At 35.4% G+C, this 26,824-nt stretch overlaps 2 protein-coding genes across 7 annotated transcripts in view; one reads left to right on the top strand and one right to left on the bottom strand.

Annotated features, from left to right (window-relative positions):
- Positions 1-26,824, bottom strand: part of DMD (dystrophin) — a 2,143,628-nt gene that overhangs the window by 967,203 nt on the left and 1,149,601 nt on the right. The gene's annotated exons all lie outside the window — the stretch shown is intronic.
- On the top strand, positions 2,091-3,623 carry LOC117024343 (annexin A5). Its single transcript, XM_033109743.1, has one exon. The coding sequence runs from the start codon at positions 2,213-2,215 to the stop codon at positions 3,176-3,178; it is 966 nt and encodes a 321-aa protein (XP_032965634.1). The 5' UTR covers positions 2,091-2,212; the 3' UTR covers positions 3,179-3,623.

Here is a 26,824-nt window from a genome sequence, read left to right as displayed (position 1 = left end):
TTCTAGATGTATATACACGTCAGTAAAAAGTTTTTTAAAAGTAGGGGTCCCTAAAATGCTAGAACATTATAGTTTCCATGTTTTAGGGTTGTTATGAAACACATTCTGACTCAGGTGTCTCACAGATATTATCTTTGATCCATACAATAGGCCTGCCCAGTCAGTATGATTATTTCCATTGTACAGGTGATTCTGGCTTTCACACAGAAACTGAATACATACACTGGCATCCATACTTTGTGGGGAGGAAAGCGAGTATCATAAATGTGGATGTGTTAATATGCATGGTCACCCAGTTTCCTTGTTTCTTTAGGAATATAGAAAACAACATCCCTACTTGAGGCCAATCTTACTAGAAACAGTCTAGAGAGGCATGCAAATAGTGGCAGTGTACTCTAATTTACATGCTTATTTGCCTGTGTCAACAATCTAAATAAGATTTTTTCTGCATAGTAGACTGATCTAATTTTAATTCACAGTGCTAAAAACGAGAGGCTTCTGGAAAATAGAACAAAAAATAGCTTCAGGAAAAAGCTTAGGTAGCCCATAGCTCTAATCGTATTTGGTTAACAAGGAATACTTTGCACATATCAGACATTATCTATCAAAAATCTTTCAAAGCACATTATAATTCTTTTGGTTTCCTAGATATTTTATTTCATAGCCTATTTAAGATTTTTGCTTTTTAAGAGTTGAGAGGAGAATAATATCATTTTAAAGCATTGTTACCTATATAATGACCACCACGCCCTTTCTAATCATCAGGAAAGAATATAACATAAAATGAAAACATGATTCACAATTTGTTCTCATGAAAGAATTAACATTACAGAACCTCCCCCTTAATTTATCCACTGACATAGGAATGTATACATAATTGTTTAAGGAAAACGATAAAATGGATGTTGACCTTATTTCCCAGAAGAACTTAAAAATTGGAAAGTTAAGTTAGCAAAGCTGGCACTGAGTCATTATTTCAGGGTCTTTTTTCTGAGATGAACCTCTGAATTACATTTGAAAAAATGCTACAAACACTCAGCAGTGACATTTATTTGTGCAAGTTATGAATCAAGTTATTATTAGCCTATAACTCAAGATCTTCTAGGATTACTACAGGACCCACACAGAAGCACCATTTTAATGAAATAGAAGAGAAAGTTATATAAAAGTAGAAGCATGATGTGGACATTAAAAAATAATGTTGATGTGGAGCAACAGGAACTCCCATTCATAGCCGGTGGGAATGCGAAATGATATGGCCACTGTGGAAGACAGTTTGGCAGTTTCTTATAGAATTCAACATACTCTTACCATGTGATCCAGTGATTATACTCCTTGGTATTTAACAAAAGGAGTTGAAAACATACGTCCACACAAAAACCTGCACACAGATGTTCATAGCAGCCTTATTCATACTTGCCAAAATTTGGAAGCAACCAAGATGTCCTTCAGTAAGTAAATGAATAAACTCTGGTACATCCAAACAAAGGAATATTATTGAATGCTAAAAGAAAACTGAACTATGAAGCCATGAAAACACCTGGAGGAAACTTAAATACATATTACTAAGTGAAAGAAGCCAATCTGAAAGGGCTACATACTGTTGGATTACAACTATATGACATTCTGGAAGAAGCAAAAAACTATGAAGACAGTAAAAAAAAAATCACCGGTTGCCAGAGGTTGGGGAGAGGGGGAAGGTGAGGGATAAATAGGTGGAACACAGAATTTTTAGGGCAGTAAAAATACTCTGTATATTATAATGACGGATACATGTCATTACACATTTGCCCAAATCCACAGAATGTACACCAAGAGTGAACCCTAAGAACTAGCCCCCAAATGATCACAACCAATCTCTTTTAATCCTTCTACTCTACTGTTCATTGTACTGAAAGCAAAAGATGTTTCAATCCCTACCCTTCAAGAAAGTTATCATTTAAAGCAGAGAACTGCACACAGAAAACTTACTGAAAGATTGGAAAAACAATCGAAAACTTGCAGCTACTACTAGAAATACCCACCAGTATGTGGTACTATAAAGTTAATAAAGGTTTTTCACCTACATTATTAAAAATGTAGGTGAGCTTCTGCGCCTGCATCTCAGCCCTGCCCGCCGCGCTGTCGCCTGCGCCCCGCCGCTCCCCGGGACGTTTCGGCACTTGGTCCCTCCGTCTGGCCCGCGTCCCTTCTCCGGACCTGAGCAGTCGCCATGGCACAGGTTCTCAGAGGCACGGTTACTGACTACCCTGGATTTGATGCGAAGGCTGACGCAGAAACTCTCCGGAATGCCATGAAAGGCCTGGGCACAGATGAGGAGAGCATCCTGACCCTGCTGACATCCCGCAGTAACACTCAGCGCCAGGAAATCGCCGAGGCTTTTAAGACGCTGTATGGCCGGGACCTTCTGGACGACCTGAAGTCAGAACTGACTGGAAAATTTGAAAAACTGATCGTGGCTTTGATGAAACCCTCTTGGCTCTACGATGCCTATGAACTGAAGCACGCTCTTAAGGGAGCTGGGACAGATGAAAAAGTACTGACAGAAATTATTGCTTCAAGGACCCCTGAAGAACTGACAGCCATAAAGCAAGTTTATGAAGAAGAGTATGGCTCCAGCCTGGAAGATGACGTGGTGGGGGACACTTCGGGGTACTACCAGAGGATGTTGGTGGTTCTCCTTCAGGCTAATAGAGACCCTGATACTGCAATTGACGAAGCTCGGGTTGAACAAGATGCCCAGGCTTTGTTTCAGGCTGGAGAACTTAAATGGGGGACAGATGAAGAGAAGTTTATCACTATCTTCGGAACACGAAGTGTGTCTCATTTGAGAAGGGTGTTTGACAAATATATGACTATATCAGGATTTCAAATTGAGGAAACCATTGACCGAGAGACTTCTGGTAATTTGGAGCAACTACTCCTTGCTATTGTGAAATCCATTCGAAGCATTCCTGCCTACCTTGCAGAAACCCTCTACTATGCTATGAAGGGCGCTGGAACGGATGATCAAACCCTCATCAGAGTGGTGGTTTCCAGGAGTGAGACCGATCTATATAACATCCGCAAGGAGTTCCGGAAGAACTTCGCCACCTCGCTGTATTCCATGATTAAGGGTGACACATCTGGGGATTACAAGAAAGCCCTCCTGCTGCTCTGTGGAGGAGAAGATGACTGAGCGCCACCCAGAAGCGTCTCCTCCCTGCGCCTGCCTGCCACGGCCGCCTGTGCACCCTGTGTATGCCAGCGCTTGTCACCGTGCCTTACTCACACTAGCATGTAGCGACCAAACATGTGTGTAGAAGAAAATCGCGGTATTTCTTTCTAAGCATCAGTTAGGATCTTTCTCTCCGACCTATGCCGTCCTGGAGTGTACCTGTGCTACTGCCACTAAAGTCTGCGTCATTTCTGTTGTCCTTTGAGGTCAGACTGCTTTTAGCCTTTTTAAAGAGCTTCATTTATATTAAATTGATAACCATATTACCTTAATTGGAACATTAGCCTTGAAATTGTGAACTCCTGGAAGTGTTACTGATCAAGTTTGCCATAAAATTAAACCTGAAAAATTATGGCGATTGCATTCAAAAAATAAACATTTCCTTCCCCCTAAAAAAAAAAAAAAATGTAGGTGAAAAACCTTAACTTTTTAATGTTTAATAAGTCCTCGTCAAGAAACCACGAGCTAAATAAAGTCGATCAAAAGTGATGACATAGTAGGATCTTTAAGAATTAGAATCAAAGATTATCCTTGCAGTTTACCTAGAAAAATCAACACCAACTGCATAGATTTAGAAAGTTCAAGAAGTCCCTTGGGAGTGAAGTATAGATTGTCTTCAGAGAAAGAAAGAGGGAGATATTCCCAGAAAATGTGTGCAAAATACACTAAGATCCCTGACGTTAACAAAGCTGAAGGAAGCGTGCCTTCAGATTAGAGAGGGTTGCTCTCCATCTGAAGGTCTGGGAAACAGGCAAGTGAATAGCACAGGTTTGTGTCTCTGAGAAAGGAAACCTCCCACCTTACAGCATCTAGAATGGTAAAGCTCTCAGTTGTGAGGCAGCGATAATTCTTCAGGGTTTTCCACAGCCCCATGGAAATGCTCCTCCAAACCATCCCATTGCGTTTTAATGCTATGACATGAAAAAGAAATCATTTACTCAGTTACTCTGGAAGAAGACTCTAGTACAGTAGCACCTCGGTTTTCGAACGGCTCCGTTGACGAACATTTTGGTCTACGAACACTGTAACCCGGGAAGTAAATGCTTCGGTTTTCGAACACACCTCAGAAGTCAAACATGTCATGCGGCTTCCGCTGAATGCAAGATCCTGAGGCCTCGCTGTCGGCTGTTTTCCAATGTTTCAGAACTCGAACGGTCGTCCGGAACGGATTACCTTGGAAAACCGAGGTACCACTGTATCCAGTCCTTGAAAAGATAGAACGAGTACTGAAAATGAAAGGGTGCGCCTGTCTGGATGCAGACTGCAAGGTTAGCTTTTCTCTGGTAGGGTCCTCCAGTCTATGCGAGCCGACACAAAGGTGAGGAACACACCCTGGCCAATGGAAACGCATCCACACGGGCCATCCCGTGAGGTACTGCCTGAGACGCCAGCCAATTGTCTTCTCTGATAGCTCTGCTCATGCGTTTCATTTCCAACGGCAGCTATTACAAAAGGGAAGCATTCTTTGTCATTTGGCTATGATGGGAAAACCAATAAGGAGCCTAATTTTGGCTTCACTGTAGCTCTTCTAACCAGAGCCCATGTTCTTTCCTCATGCCACACATCTTTGCAGGCACAATGCGAACACGCTGGTGGCCTAACAGCAGAAGATGATTTTCTTCAGAGAAAAAAGAGAAGGCACCTTTGGAAAAACAGCACTGATTAACTGCTACCGTGTTTCCCTGAAAATAAGAATCTAGCCAGACCATCAGCTCTAATGCATCTTTTGGGGCAAAAATTAATATAAGACCTGGTCTTATTTTATATAAGACCCGATATTATATTATATTATATTATATTATATTATATTATATTATATTATATTATATTATATTATTTAGTTATATTAGTTACATTAATTATATTAATTATGTTGGTTATATTAATTATATTATATTATATTATACCTGGTCTTATAGTAAAATGAGACTGGGTCTTATATTAATTTTTGCTCCAAAAGATGCATTAGAGCTGATGGTCCGGCTAGGTCTTATTTTTGGGGAAACATGGTAGCCAATGATTTTGACAGACTATTAAGGAAAAGCTGATTTTCTTAGCTTTTCTTTGCAACATCTCTGTCATTCTAGAATTGAATTCATATTCCACACATCAAAAAAAAAAATACCAAGGTGAATTCTTCCAGGGTCATGGCAACATATATTTTTCAATGATAAGCGGTTTGATTATGAAAGGTATAAAAATATGACTGATAAAAAAACACGGCTTAGATGTTGAGTAAATATTGCAGCTAAATCCTGAAAGCTCAACATCAAGAAATAATGGAAGCTTTAGAAACCAATGCTCTGGAAAACTTCCCTATTTTAGAATACTCAAAGGACGGCTTAAACTTTTTATTTTTCCTGGCAGTTCTAATCTCCACAAGTGATCTATAGTCTGAGCTAAACCTACAGCTATCAGATTTCCTGAGCTTAAAACATTTCAAAATGGTCCTATCCACAGATTTAAAAAGTGACAGCTAATAATCACATTATTAAAAGAGATACAGACTATACACTAGGATTAAAAATATATTATCCATATATTAAGGATATGAAATGATTACAGAAAAATGAAAGTAAGAAAAGAAAATGATTACAAAAACTTGTCAAGAATTTCTGATAGCTAGTATTAAACATATCGATGAGTATAAGAGCTTAGGTTGAATTAATACTTCTGAATAGTAACACTCTTCAAAGAGCCAAAATTTAAATCTGATAGTTTATCAGATTATCTGAGAAAATATCAATATTATCATATATAAAATGACTAACTGTCCTTTGGGGCACAGAACTTTGAAGAGAATGTTATTCATCATTTCAACATGTAAGGTTTGCCTAGGGAGCACCAGCATCCTTGACAGACCGGCTTATGCTATGATTTGGTGTCAAGATGAAAAGGATGGCTTTGAGATATTTTCTTGGTTCAATTTCCAGCAGTTTAAAAGGTTCTTAGGATTCGATTATGGATGATAATGTGCCTCGGTCTATATGAGGCATGGGCAACACCCAGATGGCAACAGGGCTCCCAACTAACATTGAAAAGTACTCGCCCACATGATAATCTATTGGCTTATTCCACGTTTTTGCAACTCCTATTGCGTTCTGCTACCTTCTCCTCAAGCAACACGAGCATAAATGAGGACACTTACGAACAGGCCCCTTCTAGGCCTCTTTCACTTTCAGTCCCACAGAAAAAAAAGATACATTGGCATCAAAAGCAGTGAGTGGGATTTGTGTTTTAGCTACGACTAAATAGCTTTCTGATTAGAAATGAACTTCCTTTGGTATATCTGTCTTAAACAGTCGCAGGGGCTGGGCTGTGAGCTTTACACATGCTGTCTCATTCATTTCATATATCTGCATCTGCTTAATTTAGAAAACTGATGTAATATTAGATACATGTAGAGATCTCAAAGCTGAAAACTAAAATATATCAGATTATATTATCATAAATAGATTATATATTTTATTAATCTATTCTATTATAGATTCATATTACTATAATAGATCAGTAAAATAGTTACAGAGTAAGCTATGTGATTTTGTTTCCAATGTAGTAGTTTGGCTTCATATTTTCTCAAAATGTTCATCATATTCTTTTCATTTAATTTTCTTTAAGGAACATGGAAATGACTTTAACATTAGTTATGGAGAGAGCTTCTTTGGACTTAAGAAGGCATCCTGGTTAATTTTCTTAACAATTAAAAATCCAAGGTCTAATTATTAAGAAATTAACAACGACAACAACAGCACTGCTCAGTTAACCACATTTTGGCTTTTCTTATATTAACCCACCTTGTGCTCATTCACTGTGTTTCTACTGCTCACTATTTTTATTCCTTTATAGACAGATCTTTTTCTTTCTATGCCATACCCCCAGCACTAGTGTTTTAGCTTTTGCATTCAATCTCATTGGTGCTAGCTACAAAGTATGTGAAGTCAAACATAATGGGAAAAAGAAATTTTATGTTAATATTCACTTTAGTCTTCACAATATAATTATTTAATTGTGCAACTGAATAGTTAACAGCTGAAAATAATGAGTGTATTTACTACAAATTAAATTACCAATTTATTTTTTCATAAGAAAGCATGTACAATGCAAATGCTTAAGAACATTCAACTAGCTCTATGCAATGCCATTTAAAAATCTATTAGAATGTTATAAACAATATGTAAATCATTTTATCAAAAATTAAAAATTAAAAAAATCAAGACAGGCCAACACATGCCAAAGCAGGAATTATCATTAAAACATTAAAGTTGTAAAACATAGTAAAATCTTAGGGATATAATTTGGGATATAATTTAACACATGGGATTTGTGACTTATCAACAGGTATAATATATACGGAGTATATCACGTTTGTGTTTGGAGCATCGTACACAGTTTTATTCCTCTTTTTCGGTGGGATTAAAACAGTTTTGCCATTAGGATTAAGACAATGCCCTATAGTGTTAAGAGCATGACATCGCATCAAATTATCTCTATATTATATTAACAGAAAATAACCCATGTAAATTTTAATAGCTACTTTGAAAAACAAAAACTGGTTGGAAACGTCATTTCAACCCTCCTTTTAAAAACAATGTATCTACGTTTATTGGAGATATCGCTGAGGTTGTGAAGAATTTATTTTAAGAAATATGAAAAAGGAACCACAATGCTTTTGCGCTCATTACCATAATGCTACATAATTACAACCGATGATGATAATCATGCCTTACAAATTGTAATATTTACTCTCTTAGGAGACGATTTCAGGAGTCTCACTGATTGTTAGAAGGAAAAAAAAAAAAAAAAAAAAAAGCCTCAGCGTTTTTTAACAGCTTAAAAGATCTTTATGTACTCCGCCAAATTGAAGTGGTTAGCAGTGACTATGGCCAATCATACTTTTAATAGTTTCACAGCAACTTATAAATGGTTCTTGAAATGGCACAGAAATTACTGGTGATAATAAATACAACATTTGTGAATACACTATGTCTGAACTGTACACGTATATACACGTATACTGGAGTTTTATCAATACTGCAAAATTAAAGAATTTGCCAAGACAATCATTGCTGCATATGTGTATTTCGTTATTTACAAGATTTATAGTAAATATATAATTTGGTTAACCACAAAATGCTTAATTAATTTTTATGAAATATCTTAATATGCAAATAAAAGATAAGGCAAATAGGAAGAAATATTTATTACAGTTTATTTTAGATAGATCTTCCTTCAACAGTATTAAGAAATACACAGTATTCACCAGTGTAGGACCTCCTTAAAGGGAACCACTCTATCAGTGTGCAGAGTGTTATCCTGAGATGCAGGGAACAATCAAGAAATAGTTTTATATAGCTGTGAGCATATATTAAGCACTTATTAAGTACATAAAAGCCATACGTCACTTAACAAAGGGGATATGTTCTGAGAAGTGCAGTTGTTAGATGATTTGTTTGTTGTGCAAACATGGAGTGTATTTACACAAACCTAGATGGTATAGCCTACTACACACCTATATTATATGGTATAGCTTATTGTCCCAAGGCCACAAGCCTTTACAATATGTTACTGTACAGAACCACACGAGAATAAATCAAGCACAAGAGAAAATTTTATAAACAGAGACATGGTAAACACAAAATGTATGAGACTGCTGCCAGCAAAACATGGCATGCTTTAAAAAAAAATAAATACAAAGAGCACACACTAAAATAACAATAAATGGTATAGCAAATACTTGATTATTATCAAGTATTATGTACTGTACATAACTGTATGTGTGATACTTTTATACGACTGGCAGCACAGTACGTTTGTTTACACCAGCATCACCACAAACAGGTGAGTAATGCATTGTGATACCACGTCACTAGGCCAAAGGAGTTTTTCAACTCTGTTATAATCATATGGGACACTGTCGTACATATGGTCCGTCATTGACCAAAACATAGTTATGCGGCACATGACTGTAGTATGTGCCTGGCAAAATGACAAGCAGTTTACATGCCTGTGTGCTATGCTAGGTTATAACTTTCTTAAATTCAGGGATCATATATTATTCATCTTTGGGTCTCAAATAAATGACATGACCTCTGACATGTATCATATGTAATCAAAATTTTTTTTTAAGTAAATCCTCTAACTGTATGCTGACTGCTTCACATGCATTATCTAATTTAATCATTCCAACAACCTTATTTTACAAATGGAGAATCCAAAGATTCAAAAATATAACATGCCCAATGTCACAGTTAATAAGTGGTAGAGCAGGATTCGAACTCAGATCTCTAATAGCCGATCCTCTGCACTAAAATATACTTCTGTGCTGCTTTGACCTAGCTCCAAAATTAAAACTCCACTAAATTACGTCCAATCCTTTCCATAACAGTTTCCAAGTTTCTAGCAGGAGGGAAATATTTGTTATTAATTTGGATAATTCAATAACTATTATTAAAAAGAAAAAAGTGGGTGGCCATAGTTGGGAGACACAACAGTGGAAAGCGATCATAAATATTAAAGAACGTTCCAAGAGCTCTATTCAATATAGTAAAAGCATCCCTTTCAAATACTTTATTAACAGTGAATGGCCTGAGCATAACATAGATTAAAGACTGTTACCACGTTAGAAAAGAAAAAGCAAGTTATAGCTGTTTCCTTAGAGAGGCGAAGTTCAAGTGAGTTCAGTCCCAGTGACATTTACCAGAAGGGTTATTAGGCACTTCGTTAAATCACTTAAAGCAAAACTCTGCATCTATAGCAGAAGCCAGTCAACCATCATTAAGACAAACAGACTTTTCCAAGACTTTAGCAGGCGTCCAGATGACCCACCCTCCCCTGGTCTCCAGATGCTATTCATAATATATGTTTGCAAATTTCTAATATATTCAACCATTACTGTTTAGAAATCTGCTAAAGTACTGACAGCTTTAATGGAATTGAGTTTGGATGGCTTTAATAGCAAAGAAAATTCTCAAAAACAAACAACAAGTATTCAAATACAGTCTACTTAGAAATAATCATTTAACTTCTACTAATGAATATTTATAAAGATCAAACTTTAATATCCTAAGGACAATTAGATACCTCTGTAATGGGACCAGAAATACAAAATGACTTATTTAAACAATGAATGAACTCTAAGTTTAAAATGAAAGAGAAATATATATATATATATATATATATATATATATATATATATATATAACACATATAAATATTATATATGTAATTTACATTGAAATACTATAAATAAATTCCTAATGTTGACCTAGCACTTCACGATGTACAAATTCTTTTCTGTATCATACCATTTCATCATGTTAACAAAGACTGTGAGGTAGGCATTTTATACACTTCACAGTTCAGAAAATAAAAATTTTTAAAGTAAACTCAACTAGAAAGTGCTGGAGCTGAGGTTTCAACATCTGTCTTATACCTACATACAAGATGGGCCACGTCTTATTTTCACTACCTTATTATTAACCAATGAAATCAATATAAAGTTCACTCCGGATTCAGGCTTTCTACCTCTTCCTCACACTGCTAGCAAGTGGTTTCATGGAAGTCAGACTAAGAGGAAAAATACTCAAAGAACACAATTATAAATTTAAAAAACACATTTTTGTCTATTCAGATAATATGATCTTTAAGGAAAAAAATGTAAAGGTTTTGTGTGTGTGTGTATAATGGTTTTCTAAGGAAACAATAAAACTTAATTACTGAAAAAAAAGTTAACTATACTGCAAATGTCAGTCCATTATAGGGAAAAAATATTCATTTGTTTTACCTTAGATTTTCTAATTTTATAATTAAAGAGCAGATGATCAAAATTACCTGTTTTATGCCAGTTACCATATTGAGGACATGGCTATTCTGCCTCACTAATAATCCAGTGTTCATAAATTACCTTGTTTGACTCAGAGCATTTTCAAGTGGTCAAGTGTCTACATTGAAAAACACTGAGTTTTCTAATTAATTCCAGATCTATTCATATTCTCTCTTGACCACGTGGAAAGTATTCACCACATAACTTGAGCATCATTTGCTCCTAGCACAATATTTGGTACATACCAGTTCCTTAATACAGTTTGTTAAACCAAACAATACAATCCTTTTAGTAAATCCAATGCCATACCCATACTTCATCTTCTCCTAGTCTCCCTGGGCTAAATATAATCACTTCACTCAGAACAACCATAAAACAGAATAATTTGATAAATTTAACTTATGTTTTTTATGATGTTTAAATCAAAATCATTTTGTTTGTTTCATGTCTGCATTTTAAAACCCCTTTAAAATAGATTAGTCCACTTTATTGCCTTGGTAAATATAGAATGTTGAGTATGATTTTAATCTCTGCTAATGATTGGGGCCATTAAAAAGTTCCAGAATCATCATCTTTACAATTATTCTCTGAGTTTATTACTGTGCATGTAGAAGGTTTAGGCCTTTGAATTTGTGAGGCACGTCTGTGGCCTGTAATGTACCCTATGAAAATGGCTTTTAGGAATAAATTGCCGTTGAGAATGTATCCTACAATGAGCCCCTTTTCCCTAGGATTTGCATAAAGGAACCTAAGTTGGCTAATAAACGATTTGAGTTTATCCATGTTTTATCACTGTATGACCTCATGCACAACTAAATATGATCTAATTTTATGTTACTTCTGAATTCAATGTATTTACTTCTCTCTAGGATCTATTTCTAATCAAATTTGTGAGTTAATTTCATCCTGGAACTGAGAAGTAAGAAAGGAAAATAAATCACATCTTTAAAATACTCCCTCCAGGAGAAACTGCTATTAATGACAGGTTTTGAAAACTACACAAGGTATATATACATTACCTGGGAAATATAGTTATTTATAAGATTACCTAATTTTCTCATTTAATTGAAAAGCTTCCATCAGATAGGCTACTGTTTCTTCAAAGGAGTATTGAAAAAGACAAAAATCACTGATATTTTCCCAGATATCCTTCCTTGGCTACTAAAGAGAATGTAAATGTATTTATCTCACAAAGAAGTTTAAAACCTTGGGGTCATCTTTCCTGTATTAACACATATTTTCATTGCTTCTTCCTCTACAATTGCTTTTTAGATTTATGCTTTTTAGCATAAATAACCCCAGTTTGTCTTCTGCTGCAATGAGAAAATGTAGCATGGTATACGAGGTATGATCAAACAATACAGTGAATGTTTAAATTAAAAAAAATATTACAATAAAAGACACATTGCTATTAATCCCTTCAAAACACTCCCTCTCACTTCGAACACACTTATCCCATTGTTCCTGCCACTTTTTGCAACAGTTCTGGAAGGCTTCTTTCGTGAGTGTCTTTAGTTGCACTGTCATGGCTGCCTCAATGCCCTGAATCATTTTGACTTTGGGAAAGAGTCACAAGTTGCATGGTGCCAGATCCAGTGAATAAGGTGGATGAGGTCACACCGTAATGTTTTTATTTGACAGAAGTTGCTGTACCGGAAGTGATGTGTGACATGGAATTTTGTCATGATTGCGGATGAAGTAAAGATCACTGCACTGCACACCTGAAGCTGAAGCTGAACAATAATGAAGCTGAACTATAATTTTACATATATATATATTTACAAGAAGTGGAGTACAGCATTAGGAATAGAGACAGTGGAAATGTAATGGCTCTGTGCGATGTCAGAGGGGTAGTAGATTGGGGTTATTACTTTGAGAAGGATATAAATGATAAATGTCTAATTATTACATTGTTTTGTACACCTGAAACTAAAAAAAAGAAAAAAAGAAAAAGACACGAAAGAGGACTTCCAGAACTGTTTCAGAAAGTGGCAAGAACGATGAGATAAGTGTGTTTGAAGTGAGGGGGGATATTTTGAGGGGGATTAATGGCAATGTGTCTTTTACTGTAATACATTGTCTTTTACTTAAACATTCACCGTATTGTTTGATCACACCTCATATATCTTTTGCTATCTGTCGATTTGCTTAGTAAAATATTTTTCATGTTTTCTTTGGAGAGTTTTTCTTTACCTCCTCTTTCCTCAACTGAAATTTCTTACCTCTTGTGCCTCCTTTGAAGGCTTAGCCCTTCTGTGCTGTTTGTTCAAGTCCTGCCTTTCAGGAGCTTGGAACCATCTTTGCTTCCCTCCCGTTACCATCTCCTTCTAAGATATCTGTTTTTAACTTTATGTCTCCCTTTACCACGCTCCTTTTGCCTTGAGTAATAACCAATGTCATCAATTGCTTTAGCAGGACTTTACATTATACCCAGTTCCATGTTCCTGTCCATCCATTTGTCTTTATTTTTTTAAGTTTCTAGAGGCAAATATTTAGTTTTCTGTGCCTATTCCTGCAACTTGAAGCTTGGTTGCCAGAGTGCATCAAACATATACACACCTCACCACAGATAAAGTAATTAACACTTTTTCTCAATGAATCATGTAAAATGCTTATATCAGAGTCTTTTCTACAGTAAAGATATAAAGACATCGTATATAAAGTGTTCACATAGTTTCATATTTTGCCATATTATATTGTATAACATTTTCTCTTGTTTTTTTCTTCCTTCTTTTCACCTAGATTTTGAGTTTTATATTGGAGAGGCATATATCGGTCATTCAAAGACCATACTGATGCCAGGCAGGCTAGAATTCAAATCTAGGTTTTAATACTCAATGGGTGTGTGGCATTGGCAAAATTACTTAAGCTCTCTACACCTCGGGTTGGACAGATTGCTATGAGGAAGCCTGGAAACCTCCTAAATGGAAAAGGAAGCTCAGCACAGGGAAAAAACCTAATACGACCTCAATTTAGGCTCACTGTTATATTTCTTCTCATTTTCATCGTTTCTATTGTTACTGTTCCCCCGCCCCTTGAAATTGGTTCCCAGAACTTTACATAAACGCTGAACCCAGTGTGTACTTAATATTTATCACATTATTTTTTCTAAAATTTTCCAATTTTCCTATTACTGAAAATATCTATTACAAGATTCTATCCATATGGAATTATAAATTTAAAACTATTTTTACTACGCTGAAATTTCATCCCTATAGTGAGGAATTAACACTTTTACAGATATAATAGTGAAAACATTGCTTTCACACAATATTTTTATTATAACTATTTCAAAGTATAAGATTTTATTGGCACATAGTGTGTAGAATGAATAATAGGATGATTTTGTTTCTGTTTAGTAAATTAAGTTTATATTAGCATTGTGTATTGTTCCTAACTCATTCAAAAATCAGATGAAAGAAGGGCAAATAGGAAAATGTAAATGCCCTTGCCATTAAAAGCCATACATTTAAATGTATACATACATTTAAAAAAAATACATTGAAATTCTATTGTATGACATAGTTTAGTCTACTTTAGAATAAATAAATATTATACGTGTAATATTTTTAAGTAACAAATAGAACCATAGGCTACCTATGAAATGGGACATGACAAAAAGTTAAAATTTAGATGAATACTTTATCTATATTTATTTAAATGAGCAATTGGATGTGAAACAGGATGTATCACTTTTAGGATAAGAAAGAAAAACCAATCTATTTCCATTGGAACTGATAAGACATTAACAGAAATAAAAATTGGTTTGATATAGTCCCATTCATTTCTTTTTGCTTTTACTTCCCTTGCCTTTGAGATCAAATTCATAAAATCCTCTTTGAACCCAAGATCCATATGTTCAGTACCTATGTTTTCTTCTATGCACTTTATTGCTTCAGGTCTTATGTTTAGGGTTTTGATCCACTTTGAGTTAATTTTGGTGAATGGCAACAGATAGCAGTCTAGTTTCATTCTTCTGAATGTGCTTTCCAATTTTCCCACTACCATTTACGGTATTGAAGAGGCTTTCTTTTCTCCATTGTATGTTTTTGGTTCCTTTGTCAAAAGTTATCAGCCCATATAGATGTGTGTTTATTTCTGGGTTCTCAATTCTATTCCATTGGTCTATGTGTCTGTTTTTTGTTGTTGCTGTTTTTGTTAGTTTGTTTGTGATTCCACACAAATCTGACAATTTTTCTTTTTGTTCTATTTCTTTAAAAAATGCCATTAGGATTTTGATGGGGATTACATTAAATTTGTCTATTGCTTTTGGTAATATGGCTATTTTAACTACGTTGATTTTTCCAATCCATGAACATGGAATAGCTTTCCATTTCTCTGTCTTCTTCAATTTCTTTTAATAATGTCTTATAGTTTTCAGGGCATAGGTGCTTCACATCCTTTGTTAAGTTTATTTTTAGGTATTTTATTCTTTTTGTTGCAATTGCAAAAGGAATTGTTTTTTCATTTCTGTTTCTGAAATTTCATTGTTAATATATAGGAATGCAATGGATTTTTGTACATTGATTTTGTATCCTGCAACTTTACTGTATCTGTTTATTGTTTCTAATATTTTTTGATGGAGTCTCCAGGGTTTTCCATATAAAGCATCATGTCCTCTGCAAAAAGCGACAATTTAAATTCTTCAATCCCAAGTGGTACAGCCACTATCGAAAACAGTATGGATGTTCCTCAAAAAATTAAGAACAGAACTACCATATGATCCAGCCATCCCTCTCCTGGGTATCTACCCAAAACATCTGAAAACATTTATCCAAAAAGATATATGTCCTCCTATGTTCATTGCAGCTTTATCTACAGTGGCCAAGATAAGTAAACAAACAGTGTTCAGATAGATGATTGAATAAAGATGATGTGGTACATATACACAATGGAATACTCCTCTGTCGTAAGATGAAATACTGCCATTTGTGACAACATGGATGGATCCTGAAATTATCATGCTAAGCGAAATAAGTCAGACAGAAAAAATTGAGAAGTATATGACTTCACTCATATGTGGGATATAAAACTGAAAGCAACAAATGAACAAGACACACAAAGAAACAAAAACTCACAGACACAGACAACAGTTTAGTGGTTTCTAGAGGGTAAAGGGGTGAGGGGTGGTAGAAGAGGGTAAAAGGAGTCAAATATATGGTGATGGAAGGAGAACTGACTCTGGGTGGTGAACACACAATACAATAAACAGATGATGTATTACAGAATTGTACACTTGAAACATATATAATTGTACTAACCAATGTCACCCAAAAAAATTTAATAAAAAATTAAAAAAAAAAAAAAAAAATATATATATATATATATATATATATATATATATATAGGACCTCCAAAATTGCAAAAGTGTTCCAATAAAAGGAAACTTCTGATGCTAAAAAAAAGTTTTTACTTATACAAAACTTCCTATGCATTGAGCAACTGCTTAGATTTTTACAAAAAGCTAAGTTATTTTCAGATTTATAAGACTGAAACTTCTTATTTTAGTCAGAAATGTAAATGTCTTAAATTATCTTGGGAAAATATTGGGGTTCTTAAACACATGGTTTATCACTTATAACTTCCAAAAGCACTTTATCACCTGGTATAAATTGATCTCAAAGTGATGGAACATATAATTTAGAGAAATTATTTTTAGCCCAACTAAACTGAACTTAGGTTACCTTTGGCGATTACTTTTGAACCTGGTACCACTTCTCTATAGCAGTACTGGTGTTTTCAGACAACAATGAATAAGGCTTATCTTGTTAGACATATCCAATAATTTCCTTTACAGTATTCAAATTATTAAGAAGTACTACGTACAGTGCTTTTAAAAAAAATCACTATCATATATAGGTGTGTGTGTATATAGATGCTAATAAATGAGAAATAATCAATGGCAGTAATTGCGAAAACTATAATGCAGGAATAAAGTGTTTCATAGCTCACATTAATTAGCACTTGAATAAATGTGGATATAAAATAGAATAAGAGAAGAGATTACATATCAAGTGGTAATCCACCATTAAGTGATTTTTACTGAGAGGAATCTTTCTTCTTATGATGACTCTATAAATTAGCTGAAAACAAAAGCACATAAGTGCCTCTCTTGAAGGTATGTCTTACCCTCCTTCTGATCACATTTCCATTAAAATGTGAAGCTCTATAAAACAATTTCTGAGGTTCTAATGATTGATCACTACATTGTGAAGTGCCTCTAATGACTACTGTTTATAAATATTTTGCTTCAAAAAATACAACCCAATCTTAACAAATTGTTTTGCTTAAGTAAAACAAACACAATTTTTCAAAAATATTTCTGAAGCAACCACTGCTCCTGACTTAGATTGGTTTCAGACACACATTATAAGAAAAGGCCAATTATATACCAGGGATACCAAAAATATGTATACATATTTTAAGAGATGTTATCTATGTATTACTTTTCGAAGTTGAATTGAATTACAGTAGCAATGTGTAGTATGACGTTCGCTAAAAGATGGCGTTAATCAAATGAATGCTAGCGTCCCCATGTGACAGGCAGGACAGTCAAAGAAAATGGTGGAAGCACAGTTGTCATTCGAGGAGCGCAAGACCATTTTGAAGTGGTATTTGAAATTCGTGAGTGTTGTGGAAGTACAACGACAATGGAGGCGAGAGTATGCCACAGAAACTCCAACACGCCTAACAATTTGCACTTATTCTTGATAAGTCTGAGACGCATGGTGCTGTGTGTGATGTGCACAAGGGAAGATCCGGGAGGCCTCCCACGGTAACAAGTCCTGCTGCTTCTGCTGTGGTGTTGGAACAGTTTACATGCTCGCCACAGAAGTCTACCAAACAATGTTTGCCATAATCAGAAGTGTCTGGAAGCTGACAGTAACCACTTTGAGCACCTCTTGTAATTGCAGAAGTCAAATATGACTTGTATTCATCTTTTGTCATCAGTATATATTGAGCATTACAGTTTTAATACAGTTTTTTCCTTTCTTAAAATGGGTATACCTTTTTTTGGCACCCTCTGTACATCAACACTGCAAAGTGGAGAAACGCGTTCCTAGGTCCCAGTATTTTGTGTTTTCATCACTGGAGAGCAGTTATGGCAGAGCTGGCCATGCAGCACTCTTCTCAGAGTTTGGGGGTGGCGTGGGGTGAACAACGACTGAAGAGACTATGCCAGAGACCAGTTTAGCAGAATGGGAGGAGACATTAATAATGTTCATTGGCCGGTCTGTTAATTTAGACATGATTTTTGTACTATTAGGTTGGTGCAAAAGTAATTGCGGTTTAAAAAGTTAAAAATAATTGCAAAAACCACAATTACTTTTGCACCAACCTAATAGATACTTTTTTTTTTTTTTGCAATTACAGTTGACATTCTTATTTTCAGCATAGTGGTTAGATATTTATATAATTTACGATTAGCTTAGCACCCACCTGGCACTATACATAGTTATTACAATATTATCGACTATATTCCCTATGCTGTACTTTACATCCCTGTGTCAATTTTGTAACTATCAATTTATACTTCTTAATCCCTTCATCTTTTTCACCCTGCCTCCCATTGCTCCTCCTATCTGGTAACCATCAGTTTGTTCCCTGTATCTGAGTCTGTTTCTGTTTTGTTTGTTCATTTATTTTTGTTCTTTAGATTCCACATAGTATAAGTGAGATCATGTGGTATTTGTCTTTCTCAGTCTGATTTGTTTCACTTAGCATAATATCCTTTAGGTCCATGTTGTCACAAATAATAAGATTTCATTCTTTTATATGACAGAGTAATACTCCATTGTATAAATGTACCACAGCTTCTTTACCCAGTCGTCTATTGATGGGCACTTAGGTTGTTTCCATATCTTGGCTATTGTAAGTAGTGCTGTAATGAACATAGAGGTGCATATATCTTTTCGAGTTAGTTTCAGATTTCTTCATATAAATACCCAGAAGTGGAATTGCTGGTTCATGTGGGTAGTTCTATTTTTAGTTTTTGAGGAACATCCATACTGTTTTCCATAGCGGCTGAACTAATCTGCAATCCCACCAGCAGGGGACAAAGGTTCCCTTTTCTCTACATCCTCGCCAGCACTTGTTATACTACGTATTCTTTGATGTGGAAAATATGGTTTTAATCTATTGGGGAGGTAAAGCAACATACTATTCCTAATAATATTTATCGATCATTTTATTTGCTGTAATCAGGATAGGTGCTTTATTACCTCCACACTACCCCCATGATAAAGGCACTTTTCATAGCTTCATCTTCCAGATGAAGAAACTAAAACCTGGAGAGGTAAAGCAACTTGCCCAACATCAACTATATAGTTAAGGAACAGCCTGGACTGGGAGACAAATTTGTCTGTGTCCTCCAATCCGAAAAGCACATGGGACTTAGAGCTGTTTTTCTGAACTGTGTAAGACCCAATGTCTACCGCTTCAGGGCAAATGTCTGATAACACCCACATTTATAAATCTGAAATGCAATGAGTAGATCCCATAACCCAGTTTGTAGAGTGTGTCACTATAATATAAGGGAGAAATAAAGTATAATACAACAATATTTGCTTAATTTTAAAGTACTTTTCAATGCGTGTTTGCATGACCACACTCGGAGACTTGTTGAAGGAGTCTGACACTTGCACCTTTCTGTAGACTCCCCCTGAATGCGGACATTTCCGAAAGCCAACGGATTGCAGATGATTTGTGTGGAATATTCAAGTGCCAGGAGTGGCACCGCTATCCAAGAGCTAGTTTTCTGACATGGGAAATAGCTCCTAGCAAAATTCTGAACGCTGTCGCTTCATCATTGAAAAATTGAGCAACTGTGAAAACTGTGCATATCCTCCCTCAAAAAAAAAAGCAAAACAAAACACCCACTTGTACAAAACCCATCTTGACTTAATATGCACAGTGGATTTAGGTTTTAGGTGCATTTAACTATAAACAGCGTTTTCACCTATTGGAATGTCCGGGAGAGTTGGTAGGGACTGTTCATGCATCTCAAAACGTCTAGCCCCTTACTCACAGCCGTGGGTACTACACTGTCCGCCTCTCATCACCACAACCCAACGTCGGCCTGGTTCAAATCAGAGAGACTGCATTCAAACTGTAAACACAGCTATCTCAGCTGAGAATTTTAAGATTAAATGATACAATATATGCCAAGTCTCAGTGCAGTATGGTTGTATACAATAAGCCCTGAATAAATGGTAAGTAGTATTAGGTAATGACAATTCAACTGGGGTCTGCAAATTATAGTCCGCAGGTCAGATCCATGCCATTGTCCTATGGCCTGCAAGCTAAGAATGGTTTTAAATGGTTGGGGGGAAAAATCAAGAGAATTTTTCACGACATGAAAATTACATGAAATTCATATTGCAGAGTTCATAAATAAAGTTTTACTGGAATATAGCCACACACACGCAAAAGAAAATTCAATGTTTAAACAGAATCACTCTAAGAGGGCTTATGTTAAGAGCCTGAACAAAATTGTAACACATATAGCTTAAAATTAAAAAGCCTATTTGTGATACTTTAAGTGAATTAAGTTTTCTCAAACTGTAAGAATGCAGAAAACTAGTTTTCATTTTAATTATTTCACACAATACAAATATTTGCATTCATACGCATCTTACTGGTCCCCTGATAGATGCAGACTTTCTTCTAAAACATGCATATTAATGATTTAACCAAAATCTTGAGTTGAAAATGCTTCATTATTCACGTTTCGTAACATAACACTAACCCGATCTATTCAAATGTAGTTGTCACTCAAAGCTAAATCCTTTTTCATGGTTATAAGTTGCATTTCAGAACTTTGTGCCTTTATGCTACCAATAAGTTATATTTTATAATCCAGCATATAATGAAAGGATAGTGTACAGCATTAATTACAAGGTCAGTTCAGTGTCAAAGCAGAAACTCACTGAATAGCATTTTCATGGAAGTAAGCTAGACTCTATTATGGTTCCACTTTACTGTAATGAATATTCTGTATCAGACTGAATTCATAAGAGAAAAATGTAAGTTCTGTGGCAAAGTGACTTTTTCGCCCAAAAATAATGTTAATCATTGAAGGCTTTCAAAATTTTATCTGGCAAATTTCAGAGATGATTAAACGTTGACTGTTTAAAAGCTGAAAACCTCAAACACTCTAAAGTAAAATTATTTAAAATGTATTTTCATCTTAATTTAATGATGAATACATACTTATGCTGTCTAATAGATCTAATGAAGAATTTCTTGTTCATCTTATTGTTCTACCTGGAAAATATTACATTTAATAAAGAAGAGTGTAAAAAGGTATACATATATGCTATAGTACTTAAATGACATTTTCCTTAAAATGTCAATTTTAACAATATTTGCAAAATAATTTACAAATTATTTTATTAGAGTCAATAGATGCCTGAAGGTAGATGCAAAATGAACTTCTATCTATAAACATAATTCCATAGTCTTTAATGTGCTCAAGTCAAGGAAAGGATATAAGCATAATCAGGAAAAGGGTAGATGATGTTTTTAAGATCAAAGTTTAAAATTAATGATGTCTCACAGAGGTCCAAGATGGTGGATTAGAAGAAAAAAATAATGATTTCTCTCACTTTTTGTAGCAGGTTATTAAAATATCTGAATGGGATTTTCAAGATGAAACAGTAGGGGTTATTATTTGACCTTTCTGTGCCTCAGTTTCCTCATCTAAAGGACAGGGTGTTTACATGAGAATACTTTCCAGCTTTTGTTTATACCTGCATTTCCCTCAAGAGATTTATTTTTATGCCCATGTAACAGGACATGTTCTGCCCTCTGTTGAGAGAGAGAGAGAAAGAGAGAAAGAGAGAGAGAGAGAGAGAGAGAGAGAGAGAGAGAGAGAGAGAGAGAGAGCGCGCGCGCGCGCGCCAGGGCTCAAAATTATATGAGGGTCTCCAGTTAGATTTTGCTTCATTTAATCTCAGCCAGTTCTCTGCATTTTTTTTTTTCCCCACCATACTTTCTCATATTCTGGGGATTTCTTTTTGTTCCGACTCTTCACTTAAAACTTCCACTTGAGTAATGTCATCAAATGGCTAGTAAAAATATCATAAAGTAGAGGGAAATATTTCCTCAGGACCTAGGCAAAGCTGACACCTTTCCCTTTGTACCAAATCTTACATCTACCTTTTCACCAAAATGGACCTGCTTAGGCAAAGGAAGGAGGCATTTTTCCCCAACTGTGCAGAGACGCTTGAGAAGGCAGGAAAATCAACTGAAACTAAAGTTTTCACGGTACATATCCCATTTGGGGACTTTGATGTGAGGTGAAAGAAAAATGTATTTGATGAGGCACTGACTATTTCATTTAAATGCCTTCTGGTCTGATCCCAAAGAGATAGGCTCCGTGTTCCTCAGTGGATGGGACTATAAAGATTTATGAACAAAATTATTTATAGGTGACCTGAATAGCATGTGATCATTAAAGATTAGCAAAAAGAGCTGGTATCACCAGGAATGTAAGGTTATGCCCTTGGCTTTGGAGATCTCTAAGGTAGCGGAAAGGGCTATAGGGAGTGTATTAGTCAGGGTTCTTCAGAGAAACATAACCAGTAGGATAAAAATAGATTTATTATAAGGAATTGGCCCATGCAATTATGGAGGCTGACAAGTTCCAAGATCTGGAGGGTAAGTCAGGAAGCTGGAGACCCAAGAGAGTCGATGGTGTGCTTCCAGCCTCAAGGCTGGCAAGCTCGAGACGCAGGACAAGCTGGTATTTCAGTCCAATTTTAAAGGCAAGAAAATGCCAACATCCCAGTTTGACAGCAATCCAGGCAGAAGGAATTCTCCCATACTTAGGGAAGGGTCAGCCGTTTTGTTCTATTCAGGCCTCCAAATTATTGGATGAGACCCACCCACATTAGGGATGGTAATATGCTTTATTACATATTCAAGTGTTAACCTCATCCAGAAACACCCTCACAGACACACACAGAAAAACGTTGGACCAAATATCTGGGCACTCTCTGGCCCAGTCAAGTTGATGGATAAAACTGACCATCACAGAAAGTAATGACAAATCACAAAAGCACTAATAGTAAGTGTAAACTAGCAACAGTATCATGAGAATGGAGGATGTCCACAGCCCTTTCAGATTCCAGAAACAAGACTGACCAGGTTGGATGCCCTGTAACATTAGAAGTAACAGCTAATCCAGATGATACTCAATGCTCATGCGACTTGCCTTGGAGGAAAAATGGACACCCTCCCCCACATCTGCAACTTAAAAAACAGTTTGTGTGCTGCAATGATGAAGGATCAACTACGGCTAGAAACAAAGCAATAGCAACTCATGAGGTCCAAGCAAGATGGTAGGTAACTTTTTGTTGTTTTATTTTATTTTAGATTTTTAACGTGTTAGTGATCTTGGCTTTGCATTTTCATAATTGAAAATAAATTGGAAAACAACCTATATGTCCAACAAGGTAAGACTGATTCAATAAATAATGACACAAATACAACAAAATATGATCCAGTCATTAAAAATGCGAAAGCAGGAAACTGCAGAGGAAAAAGAGTATTTGTGCTGCAGGAATTTATCTTACAGTTGAAGTGCTCTAAATTCTCATAAGTGGAATGCAATAAATTAATTAGGAAACAGGATTTACAAAAATTGAATTGCCACTGGTTACGATCCTATAAAATCAGAACACGAACAAACAGCCTGAAAGAGAAAACATAAAAGTGCCTTGTCCTAATGACAGTTGATAAATGAAACAAAGTGATGTCATTTATAGAAAAATGGGTTAATAAGACTAATGGAATAACAGGGAGAGGAAGGAAGGCCATTGCCATGGGACAAAAGCAAGTTATATTCAAAGGTTAGATTTTTATCTCTACTATAGGTTTTATAATTATACACTCACAGTTATTTTAAAAAATGGAAATGCTTATAGGAAATATAACTTTAAATATTGATAGTCTGAAACTCTCTATCCTTAACCTTTTCTCTCCACTGATAGTTATTTTAGGACAGTTTTTGATAACATGAGGTTTCTATTTTTTAGAACGCAAGCAGCATATTAGAAAAGACTACATGTTGTAAATTGAAGAAAACATTTTACAAAACAGCCAGTATCCCATTTTCATAAAAATATGAAGGTTAAATCTATATGTACATAACAGGAAAAAAAGACTATTAGGGGATGTTTCAACATGGAAATGTATTAAGATGTTAAAAGTGATTTTCTCAGGAAAATGGTATTAAAGGAGAGATTCATTTCTTCTCTTTGTTTTCCTATATTCCTCAAAAACGTCCTTAATGAACAAATATCATTTTCATATTCTGAAAAGGTGGTGTTTACATATTAGCTAAAGTTTCATGTTATCTAGTTCAGCCTGGATCACTTCTACTCAGTTTTTGGGCCTCTTCCTCTCTAAACTCAATTAGTCTGAGAAAAATTAACAGCTACAACACATGTTTTTTCATTTAGAGATTTTGCACCCAGTATCACCCTTTGATAAGTATTTCTTTTTTATCTAAAAGTCTACATAGACAAGGGGTGCTGATACATGATCTCTTCTCTAAACTTTTGTTGAATACGCTGTATGAAGGTTAATCATGGAGTTATCCAACAGTGATGTGTAGCAATAACCTATGAAAATGGGAAATTCATCTGATGCTTTTATTTCCTAGGGTGAGAAAGAAATTGGAGCAAGGTAATGTCTGTTATAAAAATAGCTAATGTCATACAAAATTTATGAAAGAAAATGTGATTGTGGAAATTATCCAATCATGGAATATTAGAGCTGGAAGAGAATCATTTTATAGATTAAAAAAATTCAAAAAAATTAGAGAGAAAAGTTGATTTCTCTGCTGTCACATGGATAAGCAGTCCTCACAGAAATGCCTGTTCCTTTTTTTTTTCTTTAAGCATTTATGTGTGCCAGACACTGTACATATGCTGGGGGTAGAGAGGTGAATAAAATGGACACCAATCTTGACCTCATGCAGTTTGTAGTCTAGTGGGCGATGGAGATATATCGGGAGACAATGATAAGGTTTTGTGTTAAGGGCCATGAAGGAAAAATTATAGAATACATGGGACACCTAACCCAACAGGTTGTAGAAAGTCATCTTGCCTAGTATATGTTGATAATCCTGCCGCTCTGCCTAATTATTTTATTTCTAATGTTTCCAGTATAAACTCTTACACACTGCTTACAATATCTGTGATTTAAATGAGAGCTGATTAAGGCAAATTACTGATCAATGTACCCAAATAACACCCAGAACATCAAAATTTAACCAGTTATATTTATCAGATGAAGAAAAAGGCCATGCTTCAAAATAATTATTTTTCAATGGCTAGTCCTGTTTCAGTATTACAACTTAGGTCTTATCCAGTTTAATTCATTCTGAGATTACAGCTTATTACACAATGTGCAATAAGCCTTACAAATTTTCAAAAATCATTGTGCCAATACAAATTTCATTTGCTCTTCTCCGATTGGCGGAGGCTTAACTATTTGATGCCATCCTCAAGTCATCCTGACATTCTCTGGGGAGACAAACTGAACACCATGTTGCAGAATAATATCTTCATAGATTTATCCCATAAAAGTTCCCTATGAAAACACAAATGGAAAACCAGAACTCAAAGTGTGGAAAGTTAGGGCTAAAGCTGATTCTGGAATCAACTAGTTCCCACATTAAAAAGGAATGAGAGACATACTGCCTACTTAAAATCCAACAGAGGTTGTTTTCATTCTGTTGTCATACAAACAAGATGTGACAGTTGTTTTTGATGTCACAAAAGCTACATATTTGGTCCTACCGATATTTGGTAAACACAACTACCCGTGTTGTTCTCTTCCTTTAATCTCCAGAGTGAGTACATTTTCTGCCTCTTTTCCCAGGCAATAGTATTTATCCACTGAAGAACTCACTAATGGCTTCAGTTCCACGCGGCTAACTCCCCTAGGAGAAAAAGCATAATGCTGTGTGCAAAATTCCAGTGTAGTCACAAAAAGGACATTCTATTTTCTTTTAAAAATTTTGTTTCAGGTTCTTGGGTAAATTTGATGGTAGAATGCTTAATTCTGTATTTCTGTAAAGTGATCTGAATTTATAAAATTGCTACTACTCATGGCAAGAAAAGAGGATGCAAACAGTACCATGTTGAATACTGAAGAAAGAAAATGAGCATCTCCTTGAGTATTCCAGTGGAAGTAACCCAAATCAAGAGTAGATCACGCAAACTCAAATTCAGAAGTATATAAAATGGATATTCTATACACAACGGCCAAATTGCCAAGACTGTACAATCTTTTTCCCATGTTTGTATGAGAAATAATGCTGAGCATATTGATAGCTAGTATATACACCAAACCAACAAATATACTTTAAAGATCCATCAAACAGCCCAATAAGAAACACTTCCACACACACATGCACTATTTTTTAACAATCCTGGGACATGTATACAGAGGGATAGACAAAGTACATTTTTTTTAACTTTTATTTACTTTAAGTGTGTTTTTCCAGGACCCATCAGCTCCAAGTCAAGTAGTTGCTTCAATCTTGTTGTGGAGGGCGCAGCTCATAGTGGCCCATGTGGGGATCGAACCGGCAACCCTGGTGTTACGAGCATCACGTTCTCACCAACTGAGCTAACCAGCCACCCTGAAAAACTACATTTTTAAAGACAGGAACTTACCACATATTTTATTATGGCTCTCTGGGCAGAAAGACATGTTCTAATCTAATCTTTTCTTCTTGTCTTTGCCCAAAGACAAATGGGCCTGTTCCT

Source organism: Rhinolophus ferrumequinum, chromosome X (assembly GCF_004115265.2).
Source record: "Rhinolophus ferrumequinum isolate MPI-CBG mRhiFer1 chromosome X, mRhiFer1_v1.p, whole genome shotgun sequence".
NCBI classification, from domain to species: domain Eukaryota; kingdom Metazoa; phylum Chordata; class Mammalia; order Chiroptera; family Rhinolophidae; genus Rhinolophus; species Rhinolophus ferrumequinum.
This window is presented reverse-complemented; position numbering and strand designations above follow the sequence as displayed.

Excerpts from the sequence above, each read along its gene's own strand:
- LOC117024343 (XM_033109743.1), top strand. The coding sequence starts at position 2,213 with ATGGCACAGGTTCTCAGAGGCACGGTTACTGACTACCCTGGATTTGAT.